The sequence below is a fragment of the Lates calcarifer genome, linkage group LG1 (genome assembly GCF_001640805.2).
Source record: "Lates calcarifer isolate ASB-BC8 linkage group LG1, TLL_Latcal_v3, whole genome shotgun sequence".
Classification (NCBI taxonomy): Eukaryota; Metazoa; Chordata; class Actinopteri; family Centropomidae; genus Lates; species Lates calcarifer.
Genome location: NC_066833.1, coordinates 278272 through 293453, shown reverse-complemented (window position 1 = coordinate 293453; position 15182 = coordinate 278272). Strand labels below are relative to the sequence as shown.

At 42.8% G+C, this 15182-nt stretch overlaps 1 protein-coding gene and 1 long non-coding RNA gene across 2 annotated transcripts; both read right to left on the bottom strand.

Moving 5' to 3' along the window:
• Positions 1–3576: 3576 nt before the first annotated feature.
• On the bottom strand, positions 3577–14255 carry ube2g2 (ubiquitin-conjugating enzyme E2G 2 (UBC7 homolog, yeast)). The gene is made up of 6 exons (XM_018693973.2): positions 14090–14255; positions 13242–13277; positions 11458–11503; positions 8087–8205; positions 6324–6464; positions 3577–5929 (listed from the first exon to the last, which is right to left on the bottom strand). The coding sequence occupies exons 1-6, from the start codon at positions 14130–14132 to the stop codon at positions 5817–5819; spliced, it is 498 nt and encodes a 165-aa protein (XP_018549489.1). The 5' UTR covers positions 14133–14255; the 3' UTR covers positions 3577–5816.
• On the bottom strand, positions 9683–11449 carry LOC127142718 (uncharacterized). The gene is made up of 2 exons (XR_007813696.1): positions 11184–11449; positions 9683–10034 (listed from the first exon to the last, which is right to left on the bottom strand). It is a non-coding gene; the product is annotated as an uncharacterized LOC127142718 (long non-coding RNA).
• Positions 14256–15182: the final 927 nt, after the last annotated feature.

Below are 15182 nucleotides of genomic sequence, written 5' to 3'. Positions count from 1 at the left end.
TCCAGCAACCTTTACCAGCTCCTCACTGAGGGTCCTGAGGTGTTCCCAAGCCAGACGGGATACGTAATCCCTCCGGTGAGTTCTGGGTCTACCCCAATGTCTCTTCCCAGTTGGACATGCCTGGAAAACCTCCAAAGGTGCCCAGGAAGATCCTGATCAGATGCCCGAAGCAGCTCAACTGGCTCGTTTTGACGTGAAGGAACACTGGCTCTACTCCAAGCTTCCTCTCTAAGGCTGAACCCAGACACCCCACAGAGGAAACTCATTTTATCCGTTTGTATCGGTGATCTCATTCTGTTGTCTTTTGGTCACTACTCAAAGCTCATGATCATAGATAAGGGTCAGAATGTAGATTGACTGGTACATTGAGAGCTTTGCCTTCCAGTTCAGCTCCCTCTTCACCACAACGGTCCAATTTGTCAACGTTAATGCTGACACCACACAAATCCACCTGTCAATCTCCTTCTCCATCCAACCTTCACTAATGAACAAGACCCCAAGACACTACTTCTTTACTTGTGGCAGCAACTCAGCCCCAACCCAGAGTGAACAATCCACTGTTTCCTGACTCTGATTTTTTACAGAAATAAAAGTACCACAGTGGAAATAAACTCTGTTACTGTTGACATTTTGCTACATTCTGTCGGGGCTGAACAAGCCCCAGGTGAGATTTAATATTGTCCATTGCGTGAATTGCATGCAGATGTTTGATAAATACCACGTTCATACAGAACGTTCCTACAGCACATTTAGAACTTGTTCTGGGCTTTGATAACTGAGGCCCCTGACGTCTGATCTGAGAGATGAAACAGAAGAGGAAGAAAGATGAAAAGAGATAGAAGAGAGAGATAAAGAGAAGAAATGACTGATCTCTGGTCTGTATCTAAGTCTCTCTCTCAGGTGTGTTGATGATCAGAACAGAGGAATTCCCCAGGTGAAGGAGAGCTCCGCCTCCTACCTGTCTGACCCGCCCTCCTCACATGCTGCCACACCTGAGAGTCCACACACACTTCACACACACTTCTCACACTGCACAGGTGAGTTCATGACATCACACCACAGCTTTACTCAGGTACAAATACTAAAACCATAACACAAAAATACTTGTAAATACTTTTAAAATCCTACTCCAGAATAAGAGCACAAGTATTATTTTCAGCTAAAGTATTATCCAAAGTATTGTCAGCTGTACTTTTATGTATCAGGAGTAAATTTAAATTTGAACAGATCATTGATCATTGATTGGTCTGTTGTTGCTGCTCCAGGTGGACCTGGTGTAAGCTACGTCAGATACAGTTCAATACAGGTTAGTCCAATGGCTCCCAACCTAGGGTCTGGGCCCCTCCAAAGGGTCACCAGATAAATCTGAAGCTGCAGCTGACAGATCAATGCAGTACAGAAATGCGGTGGAGAAGTTCCTCAAAGTGTACCAGTACAATACTTGAGTAGATGTAATTAATTACATAGATGTAAGATGTGTGATGTTTACTCAGACATGAACAGCCGGATCAGGTCTGGTCTGATGTGCAGAGATCAGCTTAAACCCAAGTAATCCAGGTTAAAATCTGAACCTGGATCGAGTCCAGCCCAAACGAACCCAGAAACCTTTCTCATCCATCTATCTAAAGTATAAGTACTAAAAGTACCAAAGAATAAAAGACTCTGTTACAAGAAAAACTCCTGCATTCAATATCCTAAAGTACAGATATTTTCGCATCAAAATATATATGAAGTACTTAAAGTAAAAGTACTAATTATCCTCTAATCAGCTGCTTTGGATGAATATAAAATTTTGTGAGCAATGAGCAAAAATGAGTTTGTGACAATAACTTGCTAAACAAATTTCAACAAAATAAAAAGACTGTCATCTGATACAGAGTAGTGAAATGTCTGCCCAGAGTCTCTGTGGAAGAGGTGCAGAGGCTCAGGTGTATGAAGCGTGGACAGATTAACCTGCTGGGAATCGACACAACAGAAATGAAAATGTCAGCATGCTGTGACTGAAGATATTTCTAAATCTGCGTCTGTAAGCAGAGCTGTGTGCAGCTTCAGGCTGAGACACGACGGGGATAAAACAAATACACTGATATGGAGATTATCCTGCAACTTCAGCTGCCGAACGTTTAACTGAGACTGAAACTCAACACTAAAGTTTCCTCCGTGGATCAATGATAAGAGCTGAAAACATCCAAACACAACCTGTGGGTGAACAGAGGAATGTCAGCAGTGTGTGATGGTGAGAGCTGATAAGATCTCACTAAGTGTTTCTGCAGGAAAATCAACCAAACAGATGCTTTCTACCACAGCCAGCAGGTGTGTTTGTGATCTCGTGAAGATCGGTCATAAAACCTCAAGAGGAGTTTCACAGGAAAACCACAACAAAAACTTCATAAACACACGTATGTGTGTATTGCACCGACTGTTAACCCTGGTTCTCTCAGCCCAGCTGTGACACACTTCCGGCTCCAGATTCTGGGTGCTGACACTGACCCAAAGCTCACTCCAGTGTTGCTAACTGGACCTGGTTTGCACCTAAAATCTGTATACACCCCCCCCCCAAAAAAAAGAATCAAACGCAGAGCCAGATCCTGGGGCAGGCTTGGAAACTTCTGAATCAATTTGTTGTTGTTGTGGTTTTTGGTTTGCATCATTTTATATTTGGTTTGTGTTTCTTTTGAGACCCTATTTAGGCCAGACCTGGGTTCTATCCAAAACCAGAAGATGGCAGAGAACAGTGAGCATCTCATTAGCAGTGGTTTGGTAACAAGCTTTACCCATGGTGATGAGAGTAAAGACATAAAAAGGAAATCATGATGCATTAACGTGATTATTTTGACTATCATTTGGATTTGACTATTCCTGGGAACCGCCCCGGGTAGGGTGTCCCACCTGGTAAGGGGAAACCAGGGCCCCTTCCTGGGCCCAGATCTGAAACGGGAACTTTCTAGTGAATGTCCAATGGGGCCTTCCGTCACAGTGTCCACTCAGAGTCAGCCTGAAAGAGCAACGTGGACCCATCATCCAGAGGGATGGGCATTTTGGTCAGTCCCCTCAACTGAGTGGCACATGGATTTCAAAACACATTTTTACCCCGGAGTCAAAGATTATTTTATGGATTAGAAACTTTGCCCTGCTTCATCTTGTTTGCAGGATCTTTATTTACAAAGTGTACTAGAAACAACAGCGAGACTACGCCTTCTTCTCTAATACTGCAGCTAATGTCCTTTAACCACAGAGAGCAGGTAATAACAGTATCTGTGTAAACACACAGCTTTAACAGCGCTAATGGCCTGTCTGTCTGCACACACTCTGACAGTAACTGATGCTGGTCGTTCTTTCATCTTATTGTGGAGGCAGGTTCAGACAGGAAGCTGCTGAGATCACACTCGTCAACTCACTCGGTTATTCCTCTCATCTCCCTCCTTTTTTTTTTTTTTACAGACTTCATACAGTAGTGACGTGTGAGGAGCTGCTGGTTCAACCCCCCCAACTGTTGAGCTACATTTCAGTTACTACTACTGATTTAGTGGGGGCCCGCCTTTAAAAGGAAATGTGTCCAGTGAAAACAAACGAGGCTTCTGTTACTCTTCCCTCTGTTTATTTCAATGAAGTTCTCTTAAATCAACAGACAAATTAAAAGAAACTTGTCACAACAAAACGTCACAGTCCATTGTCCTTTCTGCCGCAGACAAAGACCATCCTCACTAATTCTGTACAAACAATAACAGAACTAAAACCAGTCGGAGGTCCTCCTCTCAACACCTTCAGGTCCTGATGGGCTGAAAAGTCGTGAAGCCTCCACAGACGTAGATACTCGTCCTTTGGGAAGAGGTAAAGTGCATAAAGTCCCATAGAGAGAAACTGAGGAGCGTCTGTTCGAACGGACAGTGAATACAAAGCCAAATTTATGAACAGCAACAGAGAATCGGGTGAACTGTGGCTCATGACCACCACTGAAACAATTAATTATCCATCCATCTTCTTCCTCTTATCTGGGGTCGGGCCTCCTGGAGGATCCTGAGGTGAGTTTTGGGTCTAACCTAGGGTCTCCTGCCAGTTGGATGTGACCGAAAAACCTCCAAAAGCAGGGGCCCAGGAGGATCCTGATCAGATGGCTGAATTACCGATTAATCAATCAACAGGAAAAGAATTTGAAACATTTACTGAGCAAAAATGATTTCCAAGCTTTTCTCTGTTTTATATCATTAGGTGAATATTTCAGACTATTGCCGAGCACTCTCAAGATGAGAGCTCTGAGGAGCTGTTTTTTTATTGTTTTATGACATTTTATACACTAAACAATTGATTCGTTGACAAAATTAATTGGTAGACTATCAAAATTATTTTTAGTTGGCCTAATCCAGATCCCAAAATGACAGAGATGTCATAATGAGCGATAAGAAGAAAATAACATGATGTTTATCTCGTTGTTGGGTGCAGACGAGGTCGCCTTTCGTTACCACCAAGCTTTTCAGTGCAGGTCTGGGTGTCAAACATCTGAGGTTCCCAGAACTGAAACTGACATTTAGTTCCCTGGGCTGATTTTTTTTTTTCTGATGTGAAACTCGCCCCTTTTCCACCAGATTATCTCTGGTTCAGGTTCCGCTCGGGATCCGTGGAACCTATCTCTATCCAGAGAACCAGCCCACATTTCCACCAGTTTAGGTCAGAACCAGTGTGATCAGTGATGTATCATTAATGGAAGGTGTCGTATCTCATCACCTGTGAATATTTGCTCTGTTATAGATATTTGTAATACAGAGAATCGCATGCCAGGTGTGGGAACATGCACAGCTACCACTGGTTTTATGGAGTTTCACTGACCATGCCGTCAGCAGCCTGACAGGAGGGACACACCGCGGTCGAATATGACACGGACTGATGTTGTCATGGTTCGCACTTGAAAACCTGCTGTTTTCAGTTCCAGCTGGGAACCGACTCTTCAGGTTTTACAATTTATTTTTAGTCAAAATGCTCCAACGCTTCAAATTTACTTGTTGTCAGGTGTCTTTCTGGGAGGATTACCAAACATGAACACAGCGAGGTGATAAAACTGGACTCTGCTCAAACAAACTGACCTGAGAACAGGTGTGCACTCAGTCAGATTCTCACCTGGATTAAACTGGATGAAATCGTCTGCTGTAGGTCTGGGTGATAAAACGAGAAACAATAAACTGAGTATCCGCTCTGGGTCAAACCTCGTCTAGCAGCAGAGCTACGCAGCCGACAGGTGGACGACTGAAACAGGGAAACACGTTATTGGAAACATGAAGATGACGTCCCACAACATCCAAAAGTTCAGATTTCATTCATGGTATCAATATTGATTATTATTGATACTGATCAAAATTAACAAAATATAATAATACTGGTGGTTGTATCATGAGTAACTTCCATGTTGGACCGCTGTGTCCAGGTGTGAATCGGTCCATAGAGGTGGTGATGATGTCATCGAGAGTCACATGACACGAACCCACAGAGCGATTTTGTTTTTCTTCTGTCGACTTGTAGTAATTTTGAGTATGAGTAACATGTAGATGGAAACGTCCTGAAATTTAATCACAAACGTCCGTCTCCTCCATCCATCAGTTTATTGATCTGTCCGTCTCAGCAGCACTCTGTGTGCGTGTGTTGGTTTCCATGGTGACGAGGAGAAAGCTGTGGTTGTTATCCGTGTGAAAAGGTAGCAGAGGCGGGAAAAAGAGGAGTGTTTCTGAAACAAACACATACAAACAGAGTGCTGGGCACCGTCCCGAGGTGATGACATCATCATCTCAGCGTGATGACATCATCGTCTCAGCGTGATGACATCGTCTCTAAAGGCCCAGCGACTTGCGCACAATCTTCTGGGCGAGTTTGTAAAACTGCTCTCTGTCCTCGCGCCACATTTTGGAGGCGTCGACGTTTGCTCCACTTTCATCGTTGGGCTCTGAGAGGAGGAGAGAGGAGGGGAGGGGAAGACGAGAGGAAGATAGGAGGAGGAGAGGAGAGAGGAGGTGAAGAGGACAATAGGAGAGGAGAGAGAAAGAGAGGAAGAAACGAGAGGGGAAGAGCAGAGCAGAGGAGAGGAGGAGGAGGAGGTGAAGGGGGTCAGGAGAGGAGAAGAGAGAATGAGGAGGACAAGAGGAGGAGAGGAGGAGGTGAGATGAGGAGAGAAGTTGAGAAATAACATTTCATCAAGTTTCAGAATCATCACTTTTCTTGTTTAGATGATCTTTAATTCTCTGGTTTATTTCGAGGCTTTTAAACGTGTGAACCATGTTTGTAGATCACGTGTTGTTTATCACACACGTGTCTTTACTGTTGTGAATCATGGGTTGTACCTGCCAACATGCTGACCACAGACAGCAGGATCTTCTCCACACTCTGGACTGGACTCCACCTCTCTGCACTGCTCTCATATCCCATCGGATCGTCACCTGGAGCGTGGAGGATGGAGATACACACCCGACCGTCTGGATAGACTGGAGGAGGAGGAGGACTCATTAGTGTCAGTCTCTGGTTCAGGTTCAGTCACCTCAGACTAACTACAGATTCTGTCCAGACCAGGTTCAACACCAACAGTTTTCAATTAATTAATTAATTAATTAAAGTCACAGTGGAAACACACTGAAAGTTGAGGCTTTTACTAAAAAAAATTCTGCAATTTTTTCCTGAAAACATTTTTTAAAAAAGCTTTCCTGAAAGCTACCTTTATTCCTGAAAGTAAAGACGAGACATTGTTTTTGAAAAATTGTTCACTCTCAAGAGTTACGACTTTTATCTTCAAGAGCAAAGTTTTTTGTCTGTCAATGTTTCTTGTAATTGTTGACTGTGACACATTGAGACTATTATTTGCAGAGCTGCAGATGAAGGTTGAAACCATTATTGTACAATGTGGATATAATTTTGAAAGTTTAATTGTTTCATTTGAAAGTTTTTTTCAGTCAGTACATGTTTTTGTCAAGACTCAGGGTCTGGCGAGACAGTTTCTGATAGTAAAGACTTTTAAACACCATTTTGGAGAGTACGAACGTTTCTGGAATCGTTGAGGCATTTCACACAGTCTTCACTTCCTCAGATGTGGCTTTTGTGTTGGGGACAGGATTAGGTTTATTTCACTGCTGGATGCTCCGTCACTGAGTGTCCTCACAGGTATAGAAGTACAAACATGGATGTGTTTACCTGTCAGGTAAGGCAGGACTCAGAGGAAATCAGGGACTATCAGAGAATCTGGCTCAAACTGAGTTATCAGGGTGTGATAAATGTTTCCTGTTGGCTTCCTGTCATGGAGGCGTTTCATGCTCTGTGACAGCTGCAGGCAACAGCTGCTGTTACAGTGAGAATCGAACCATCAACCTGCTGTCAGTGCTGAAGGTTCATGGCCAGAAATGGCAACAGTTTCTAAACTTCAGAGACAAATGTTGACGCTCAGAATAACCCACGTCCTGACTCTGAATAAAACCTGCAGGGTCTCTGTGATGCTGTTTTCATTTCACACGTTTCATCTTTATCTGCTGCATTTTCTCAAAGTCGAGACTCGATGACGGTGACGACAAAACACGTTCTTCTTTGTGTGTTTTATCTTGACCTGCTGCAGTCTGTTGATGGAGGATCATACGATACAGTTACAGCAGGAACTTCAGCTCAGGGCCATGCTGGTGTGTGTGTGTGTGTGAATGGGAGGGGGTGTGACGATGATGATGATGATGATGATGACGGGTCAACAACGAGCCTCCCGTCCTCTAATCAGTACGGAGCGTGCTCAGACTGTCTCTGACATCATCGCTCAGACTACTGTCCACTAATCACAGTGCTAATGACAGCACGCTAACAACAAGCTAACGGCATGTTGGGACATGTGCATGGTTTACAGTCAGACTGTCAGTCAGGTCTCCATGGTTACCTTGAGCAGACATCACCTGACTCTTGTCACATGACGTCCAACACAAAATCAGAAAGTCACTGTTTAATCTGCAACTGTGAGAATCTACTCTTGGTTTTATAGTAAATTAAATATTCTGGAGGTTGGGCTGTTGGTCGGACAAATTAATAACGAAATAATGACGTTCAGTTTTCAGCCTGTATCAGCAGCATGTGGACTTACTGTTGGGGTGAAACATGTCGCAGGTGAACCTCATCTTCGGAGGACTGAGCGGATAATCAGAGGGAAAACTGAGGACGGCTGGAAACACTCCACCTTCAAAACATGTGTCCTGAGGACCCCTGAAACACAGAGAGAGCAGCGTGAGCTTCTTGTAATGGGCAGTGAACTCCACACAACAGTGGGTCTGGTAGTCGTAGAGGAGGTTCTAGAGATCCATGAAGTGGTTCCACACCTGTGGGAACAAGAATATATGACAAAACTGCATATGCAGTGTATGTTGGGCTTTACTTTCAATCACCAATCTGTACATTACAGAATCCAAATAAGGTTCTAGTGGTTATCTAGGAGAGCCTAGGGTTCCTTCAGGAAGTTCTAACGACCCTGTTTAAGGTTTTAAGGTCTTTTAATCTATCACTCCTGTAGGAAGGTTCTTGTGATTCCAGAGGTGGTTCTAGTAGTCCTTTACAAGTTTGTAGTGTTAATTAGAAACAGTTCTAGAGGTCCTGTAGGTGACTGTCGAGGTCAAAGACCGGATTCTAGCGGTCTTTTAGGAGATTCTTGCTGCCATTCACAAGGATCCTCGGTTTAAATCAGGAAGTAGTTTTAACTGTCCAGGAGGCTCTGGCAGTCAAGCAGTCCTTTGGGAGATGTTAATGGTCTTTCTGGAGATCCTAGGGATCATTTAAGGTTCTAGTGTTCACTAAGTTGGTTCTAGTGGTTAGGACATCCTAGTAGTCATTAAAAATGGTTTTTAGGCCTGTTAGGAGATTCTAGTGGTCATTAAGGATGTTCTAGATGTCCTATAGGTGGTTCTAGAAGCCCTAAAAAAGGTGGTCACTGAGTCTAGATCTAAACCTCTTTTACATAGTTTTAGTGGTCAAAGAAGAAGTTCTAGTGGTCCTAGAGGATACATAGAGGGTCCATTTCCTTAAGTTCTTTAAGAGGCTCAGGATCAGTCCTTTAGGTCATTAGGTAACAGTTCTTGAGGGAGTTCTAGTGATCACTGGGTGATTTTAGTGGTCAAAGTAGTGTTTCTAGTGGTTCTTTAGGAAGTTCTACTGGTCTTTTGCAAAGCTCTTCTAATGTCCTTTTAGACGGTTCCAATAGTCTCTGATGAGGTTCTAAGGGTCCTTTGAGGTTTAGCAGGTGTAGCAGTCACTACGGTAGCTTTAGATGTCCTAGTGATGGTTTTAATGAACAAAAGGAGCTTTAGTTGTCCTTAAAGATGTTCTAGGAGTCCTCTATGTGGCTGAACACATAGACAGGTTAAAACCACTTGCTCATGCTGCATCATGAGGTCTACTATGTGGAAGTGAAGTGTTGATAAAATGATGAGTATCAGTCGGCTCTCAGACCTCTGGACTCAGTATCAGGACCAGAGTGAAAACTGTTTTTATCCTTATGGTGTGCTGAGAGTCACAGAGCTGTTTGGAGATTATCAGAGCTCAAATGGATGTTTGAATATCATCAGTTATCTGGACTCCCTCCTGCTGCTGATCTGATCTGTCTACGCAGGTCTGAGGCAGGTGAGGTGAGTGTTTTAACAGCAACACAACAAACATCTGATATAAAAACCAGGACACAGAGTTCACGGACTGGTTGATAAAGTCTTTGACATCCTGCTGAGTTTAATCACAAATATAATCCATCAGAAATCTTTATTTACATCAGATAGCTTCAGTCAGAACTGACCACATACAAGATGAAGAAAACATCCTGTAACACTGCAGAGATCAGTTAGACCTGAGGACTGCCCCAGGAAATGATGGGATGTGGTGTCGTGCCGGGGGTGGAGGTGGTGGTGGTGGAGGGGCAGAACAGGAATGTGGACTGTGAATGAGCTGCTGGTTAAATTGAAGGGCAGACTGAAGCTGCTGGCACGCTGACAACAACAACAACAGGAGGCTCAGTTACACCTAATGATGATGCCTTCACTGACATCAGCCCTCTGCAAGAAGACACAGGACAATCACAAGCTGTTAACACCCCACCGCTAAAGACTAGAAGAGACTGAGAGCAGTAACCTCTCCTTCTTAGAGATATACGCTAAACAGGAAGTCGGCCATTTTGAATTAGCTGTGCATTGTTGGTGCAGTTTTTGTACTTTAACAAACTACTCCTCCAGAATTCATCAGATCGAAAAATGTTAGAAAATTGTGAATGCAAGACTTTCAGGGTTTTCCACAAGTGCATACAGTGTCCAGCTGGGTGAAAGATGTAATCAGCTTGAGGTTTTAGAGATGGTTTCAGGTGGGTGGTAGGACATCATGAATTTAGCATGAGTTATTGTTTTACTGTTAAATAAAACTGGGAAAAACACTGAATAAAGTTGTCTCATGTTCAAAATCAGTGCTTTTCTGACACTCTTCGGCAGACAAAGGACATTAGTAAGGGACTGTAAGCTGCCGCTAACATTAACTTAGCTTGTTTCCAACTAGCTCATGCTTGGCTTGTTTTTGGATTAAGATCCCCTCAGTGTTCATGGTTCAGGAGGCTTTTACTGGGAGCTGAATTCTCCTCACAGGTCTCCTCCTCTCCAGAACAGATCAGATGATTAAAATCAGTAAAAACACTGAATAAAACAGTATCACATTAAAAATGTTTCTCTGTGACACTCTTGGATGGACACAGGACGTGGAGAGCAGCTATTTGTTCAGCTTGTTTCTCTGATTACTGAAGATCCAGATGTCTGAGGATGAAAATCCTTCATCTGTTTTTTTTAACGTTTGTAAAAGTGACTAGAACACTGAGAAAGTAGTCGATTGAAAATGTCCCGCTGACAGTCGGTGCTTAAGGAAAACCTTATTTTTGTACACATTGGTATTACACACACCGTATTTGTACACATTGGTATTACAGTGTTACTGGTGAATATTAATATTCTCATTGATAAATAAATAAAAACTCAGAAATGAATGCATCAACAAATAAATATTTCAATTAATGTTTCAATCTAACTTTATAACTGGAGAATGAAAAATGACCCCGCACCACTGTGTCAACATGGTGTAGTGATCTGTTGGTGTGTGAACACTGCCCCCTGCTGGTCACTACAGCAGCTGGGGATGTGACTGTAGCTGGTTTAATACGGACTCACTGCTCTGTTATTGATGTTCACGTTTCCACTGATCTGTTCATCATTTTGGTCGAATAAGAAGAAGACATGTAGCCTTATAACCTGGACTTGATGTTGATCCTCTGGGATGATGCTGAGATAATAAAAACAGACCTGAGAACTGTGGCTGTTCAATATGACGATCCAACAGTTCGTGACCAGTGAACGACGGCTGATAAAGACGTAATGGATTTTCTTGTCAGTCCATCGACTAATAAAAATCTAAATTAATAACCCCCCCAATCTGTTTACTCACATGATGAGAGCCTCCCACTCAAAGAAGTTCTCCTCATTGGCTGGACCTGTGGAAAAACAGAAACGCGAAGTTTACTGTTTCTACTTCCTGTTCACAATCACTCGCCTCGTTGATGTTTCATTTTATCGCCCAGATTTAATTTTAATGAGCTAATAAATCATTTTAATCTCTTTACTCTCCATGTGAACGTGCTGTATGAATAAAGTTTATTGCTATTAATTGGTGGAACTGGAGGCATACTGATTAACCGTATCAGAAACCATGAGAGGCCCACCAGTCATTTTAGACCTTACAGATGGCCCCTGTACTAGCATGGAGAGGGGGCTGCTATGGTCATTGTGGTGGTTTTACGATCCCCTCAGTGTTCATGGTTCAGGAGGCTTTTACTGGGAGCTGAATTCTCCTCAGAGGTCTCCTCCTCTCAAAACAAACAGAGCAGCTGATTCAAACCAGTAAAACTCTGAATAAAACAGTTTCACTTTATAAATCTGTGTTTCTCTGATACAGGCTGTGGTTCAACAGTCCTTCTTGTTGAGGAAGGTTCAAACTGAGACAAATGAGTCTGAAGTCTCTGAGTATCAGCCGTGATCAGAGCTGGTCCAAGGTCTCTGAATGATCAGGAATGACTTCCTGTTCGTCTCCTCAGCAGAGGAGACAGTGGAGCTTCCTTTACCAAAGGAGAGAAAGACGTCCCATGATTCCTTGCAGCAGCAGTGTTTAGAGGGACGCACAGCGACAGATCCACAAACATGTCGACACAACAGAGCTCCAGGTTTATGTTTGAGACTCGATCAGAAACTGATGAGATCCTTCCTGATTGGCTGAGCTCCAGATTTCTTCTCTGTCAGATCCAGTCATGAAGAACAGACTGATTTACAGTTATTATCATCATCACAGCTAAATACTATGCAGACGTCCCCTCGTCCCCGTTGTGGAATAAAGTAAAAACTTAATTTTCTCTTCTTAACAAATGTATTTTAAGGCCCATGACAGGAAACTCTGTAAACTTCAGTCTGAGTAGAATTTCCTCTGGATTCTTGCTCAGTTCCTTATTTTTATTTCATCATTATTTTAATGGCTCAACTTTCTCTCCTTGTATTTTCCTTTCATATTATTATATTAAAGCAACATTTCAATCCTGTTCCTTCGTTTTTATTTTGAACCGTATCTATGCTGCTGTTGTTTCCTCTGAGTGACTGATGGTTAAATGTTCCTGTGTAGAAACAGCAGCAGCTCTGACTCTGTGTTGAACAGGAAACTTTATTGAACTGCAGCCTAAAGCTTTGAGTCTGTCACTGTACATGTCTCCATGTGTTATAAATAAAGTTAGTTTTAAAAATCGCCCAGTGTAAGTGCAGTCGGATTCTCTTTGTTCCTACGTCTTTTTCAGTTCTCCTTCACATCTTTCCTTCACCTCATGATGTTTTCCCTCAAGGTCAAGGAAAAGTGGTTAGGGAAGGAGATTTTATTGACAGTTCAACTGCAGCCACACTCATGGGTGGACAGGAGCTGCTGTTTGCTCAGCTTGTTCCTCTGATTACTGAAGATCCAGACGTCTGGTTGAAGGTTATAAGAGGTGACGTAGTTGTCTGGAAATGTTAGAATGTCCGGCCGACAGTCTGTGCTACTGAAAAACTCTGTGCCAGTGACCTTTGACCGTTGTTGTGTTTCATCTGTTGTGTTTCAGTAACTCTTGTTTTATATGTATAGTTTCTTAAGTTAACGTCTCTGTCGCTGATCACAAAGGAAAATAAATGTACAATTAGTGTGTCAGAAAGTCTCACCTGCGACGATCCCCTCAGGTGGGTTCAGAGTCAGCTCTGAAACACAAAACACATACAGGTTAGCATTAGCATCAGGCCGTGACCTCTGACCTTCAGTTCACCGATAAAAACACAAACACTGATGTCGGTTTCTGATACAAGACTTCAGGGAATCTTTATTCATATCTAGAACACATCGACCAGTCCAGATCAGGTCTCCGGTTTGAGTCAACCCTGACACCTGTGCTAACATGCTAACAGCCGCTAACACTGGTTACAGTCAACAGTAAACTGTTAAAAGTGGACTGAATATTGATCTGATACTGAGATTAATCTCCCAGCTCCTCTGGCTGCAGCTGAACCAAACTCCATTTAAAAAACAGAGTTTTGACAAACAGCTCTCAGGCTGATTTATGACCTCTGTTTATTTCTGTTTACAACTAACGGCAGCAGTAAACACTGTTCGGCTTTAATCCATCTTAAAGTTTCAGGAAGAGGTCGACTGTTCGTGAAGGTGAATTGTTTCAGTCTGAAGAACATTCTGGACGCTGCTGACGAGCTACACAAGCATAGTTACATAATGTGTTATTTCATCGTTGCATCGTTGTGAATGTTACCGTGTGAAGGAAAATGACACGGAATTAAACGGACATCCCGTCTACTTAACATAATCACACGTTTATGTCTCAATAAATTCGCCCCAAAGCCGCGGAGCAGAGAAATCCTTAAATTGGCCTTTATTTGAATGGAGTTCGGTGCAGCAGGACTACAAGCGCTACCGGGGTTGTTAGCGAAGCCTGTTTGCTAACATTATAAGTTGTCCCCCCGGTAGCGGGCGGTGTTAGGACACAGTGGGTCGGTTCACTCACGTTTATACTCCGCCATGAGTCTCTTCAGCGCGGTACCGGCCATCGTGTTTTACCGGACACAAATAAAAGCAAAAATAAAAACCTGTTTCACTCCTTTCCCCCAGAAACCAAACTGTTCCCCACAGCTGAGCGACCTGCGCGTGCGCAGGTCTTCTTCGTGTTGAGGTTTACCGGCAGCTGTCCGCCTCAGCGCTGCCACCTGCTGGGCTCACTTCAGTCCTGCAGGATCCGGTAAGACAAAAGTCTCCACTAATGCATCACCGTTATATGATCATAAGTCATTAAAGTATTTATTTACAAAATATAGAATAAACAGACCAGCTGCTGTTTAAAAATAAATTTAAATATCAATTTCTCAGTGTTTAAACATTTAATTTAAATTATTAGAACACGCATTGAACATGACTAAGGTGAAGAAGGAGCTAGGAAGTATTGGGCCTGGATTTATTTTCCAAGAGGACAATGACCCTAAACATTCTTCTAACTATTGCCGGAACTACCTGTAACTGTGACTGAAAATAATGGACTGGACCCTCAAAGTCCAGACCTCAATCCCATCGAGCAAATTTGGGCTGAGCAGGAAAATAAACTGGACAGATCTATTGTACATTCAAAGGAAAGCCTTAGGCTTGAGTTGCAGAAGGCGTGGGATAACATTAGTGTTGAAGTTCTCAGGTACTGACACTATGCCAGAGACGTGTGCTGCTGCAAAAGGTGGACATACCAAATATTAAAGTGGGCAAAAACATCATCTGATATTTGTTGTGCTCAGAGCAACCACCTGCATATTTCATGAACATTATGAAATGAAATCATGTTTTAGAGACAAAAAAGGTCAACCTTTTCTGATCTGTCAAGTGTTTTAATAATGTTGGTCACCACTGAACATATTATTTTATTTGATTCATTATGATAAAGCAGTATTGTGCCATGTTCAGATTGATATTTGAATGGGATTTTATTCAGTGTTCAGATGGAGCAGTTCAGCTAATACTCAAATACACTGTGTGACCTTTTTGTAACTTGTGCAACTAACTTTTGCTGATGCTGTTACAAGGAAACTGCAGCAACATGCAGATTTAGTTCCCTGCAC

What these genes read in the sequence shown, in the direction of transcription:
- ube2g2 (XM_018693973.2), bottom strand. Translation starts at nt 14,132, where the DNA reads ATGGCCGGTACCGCGCTGAAGAGACTCATGGCGGAGTATAAAC. An exon ending in ACTCATGGCGGAGTATAAAC is followed by an intron (nt 13,278 to 14,089) that starts GTGAGTGAACCG and finishes TTTGTGTTTCAG; the next exon opens with AGCTGACTCTGAACCCACCT. An exon ending in TGTGGTCAGCATGTTGGCAG is followed by an intron (nt 5,930 to 6,323) that starts GTACAACCCATG and finishes TCCTCCTCTCAG; the next exon opens with AGCCCAACGATGAAAGTGGA.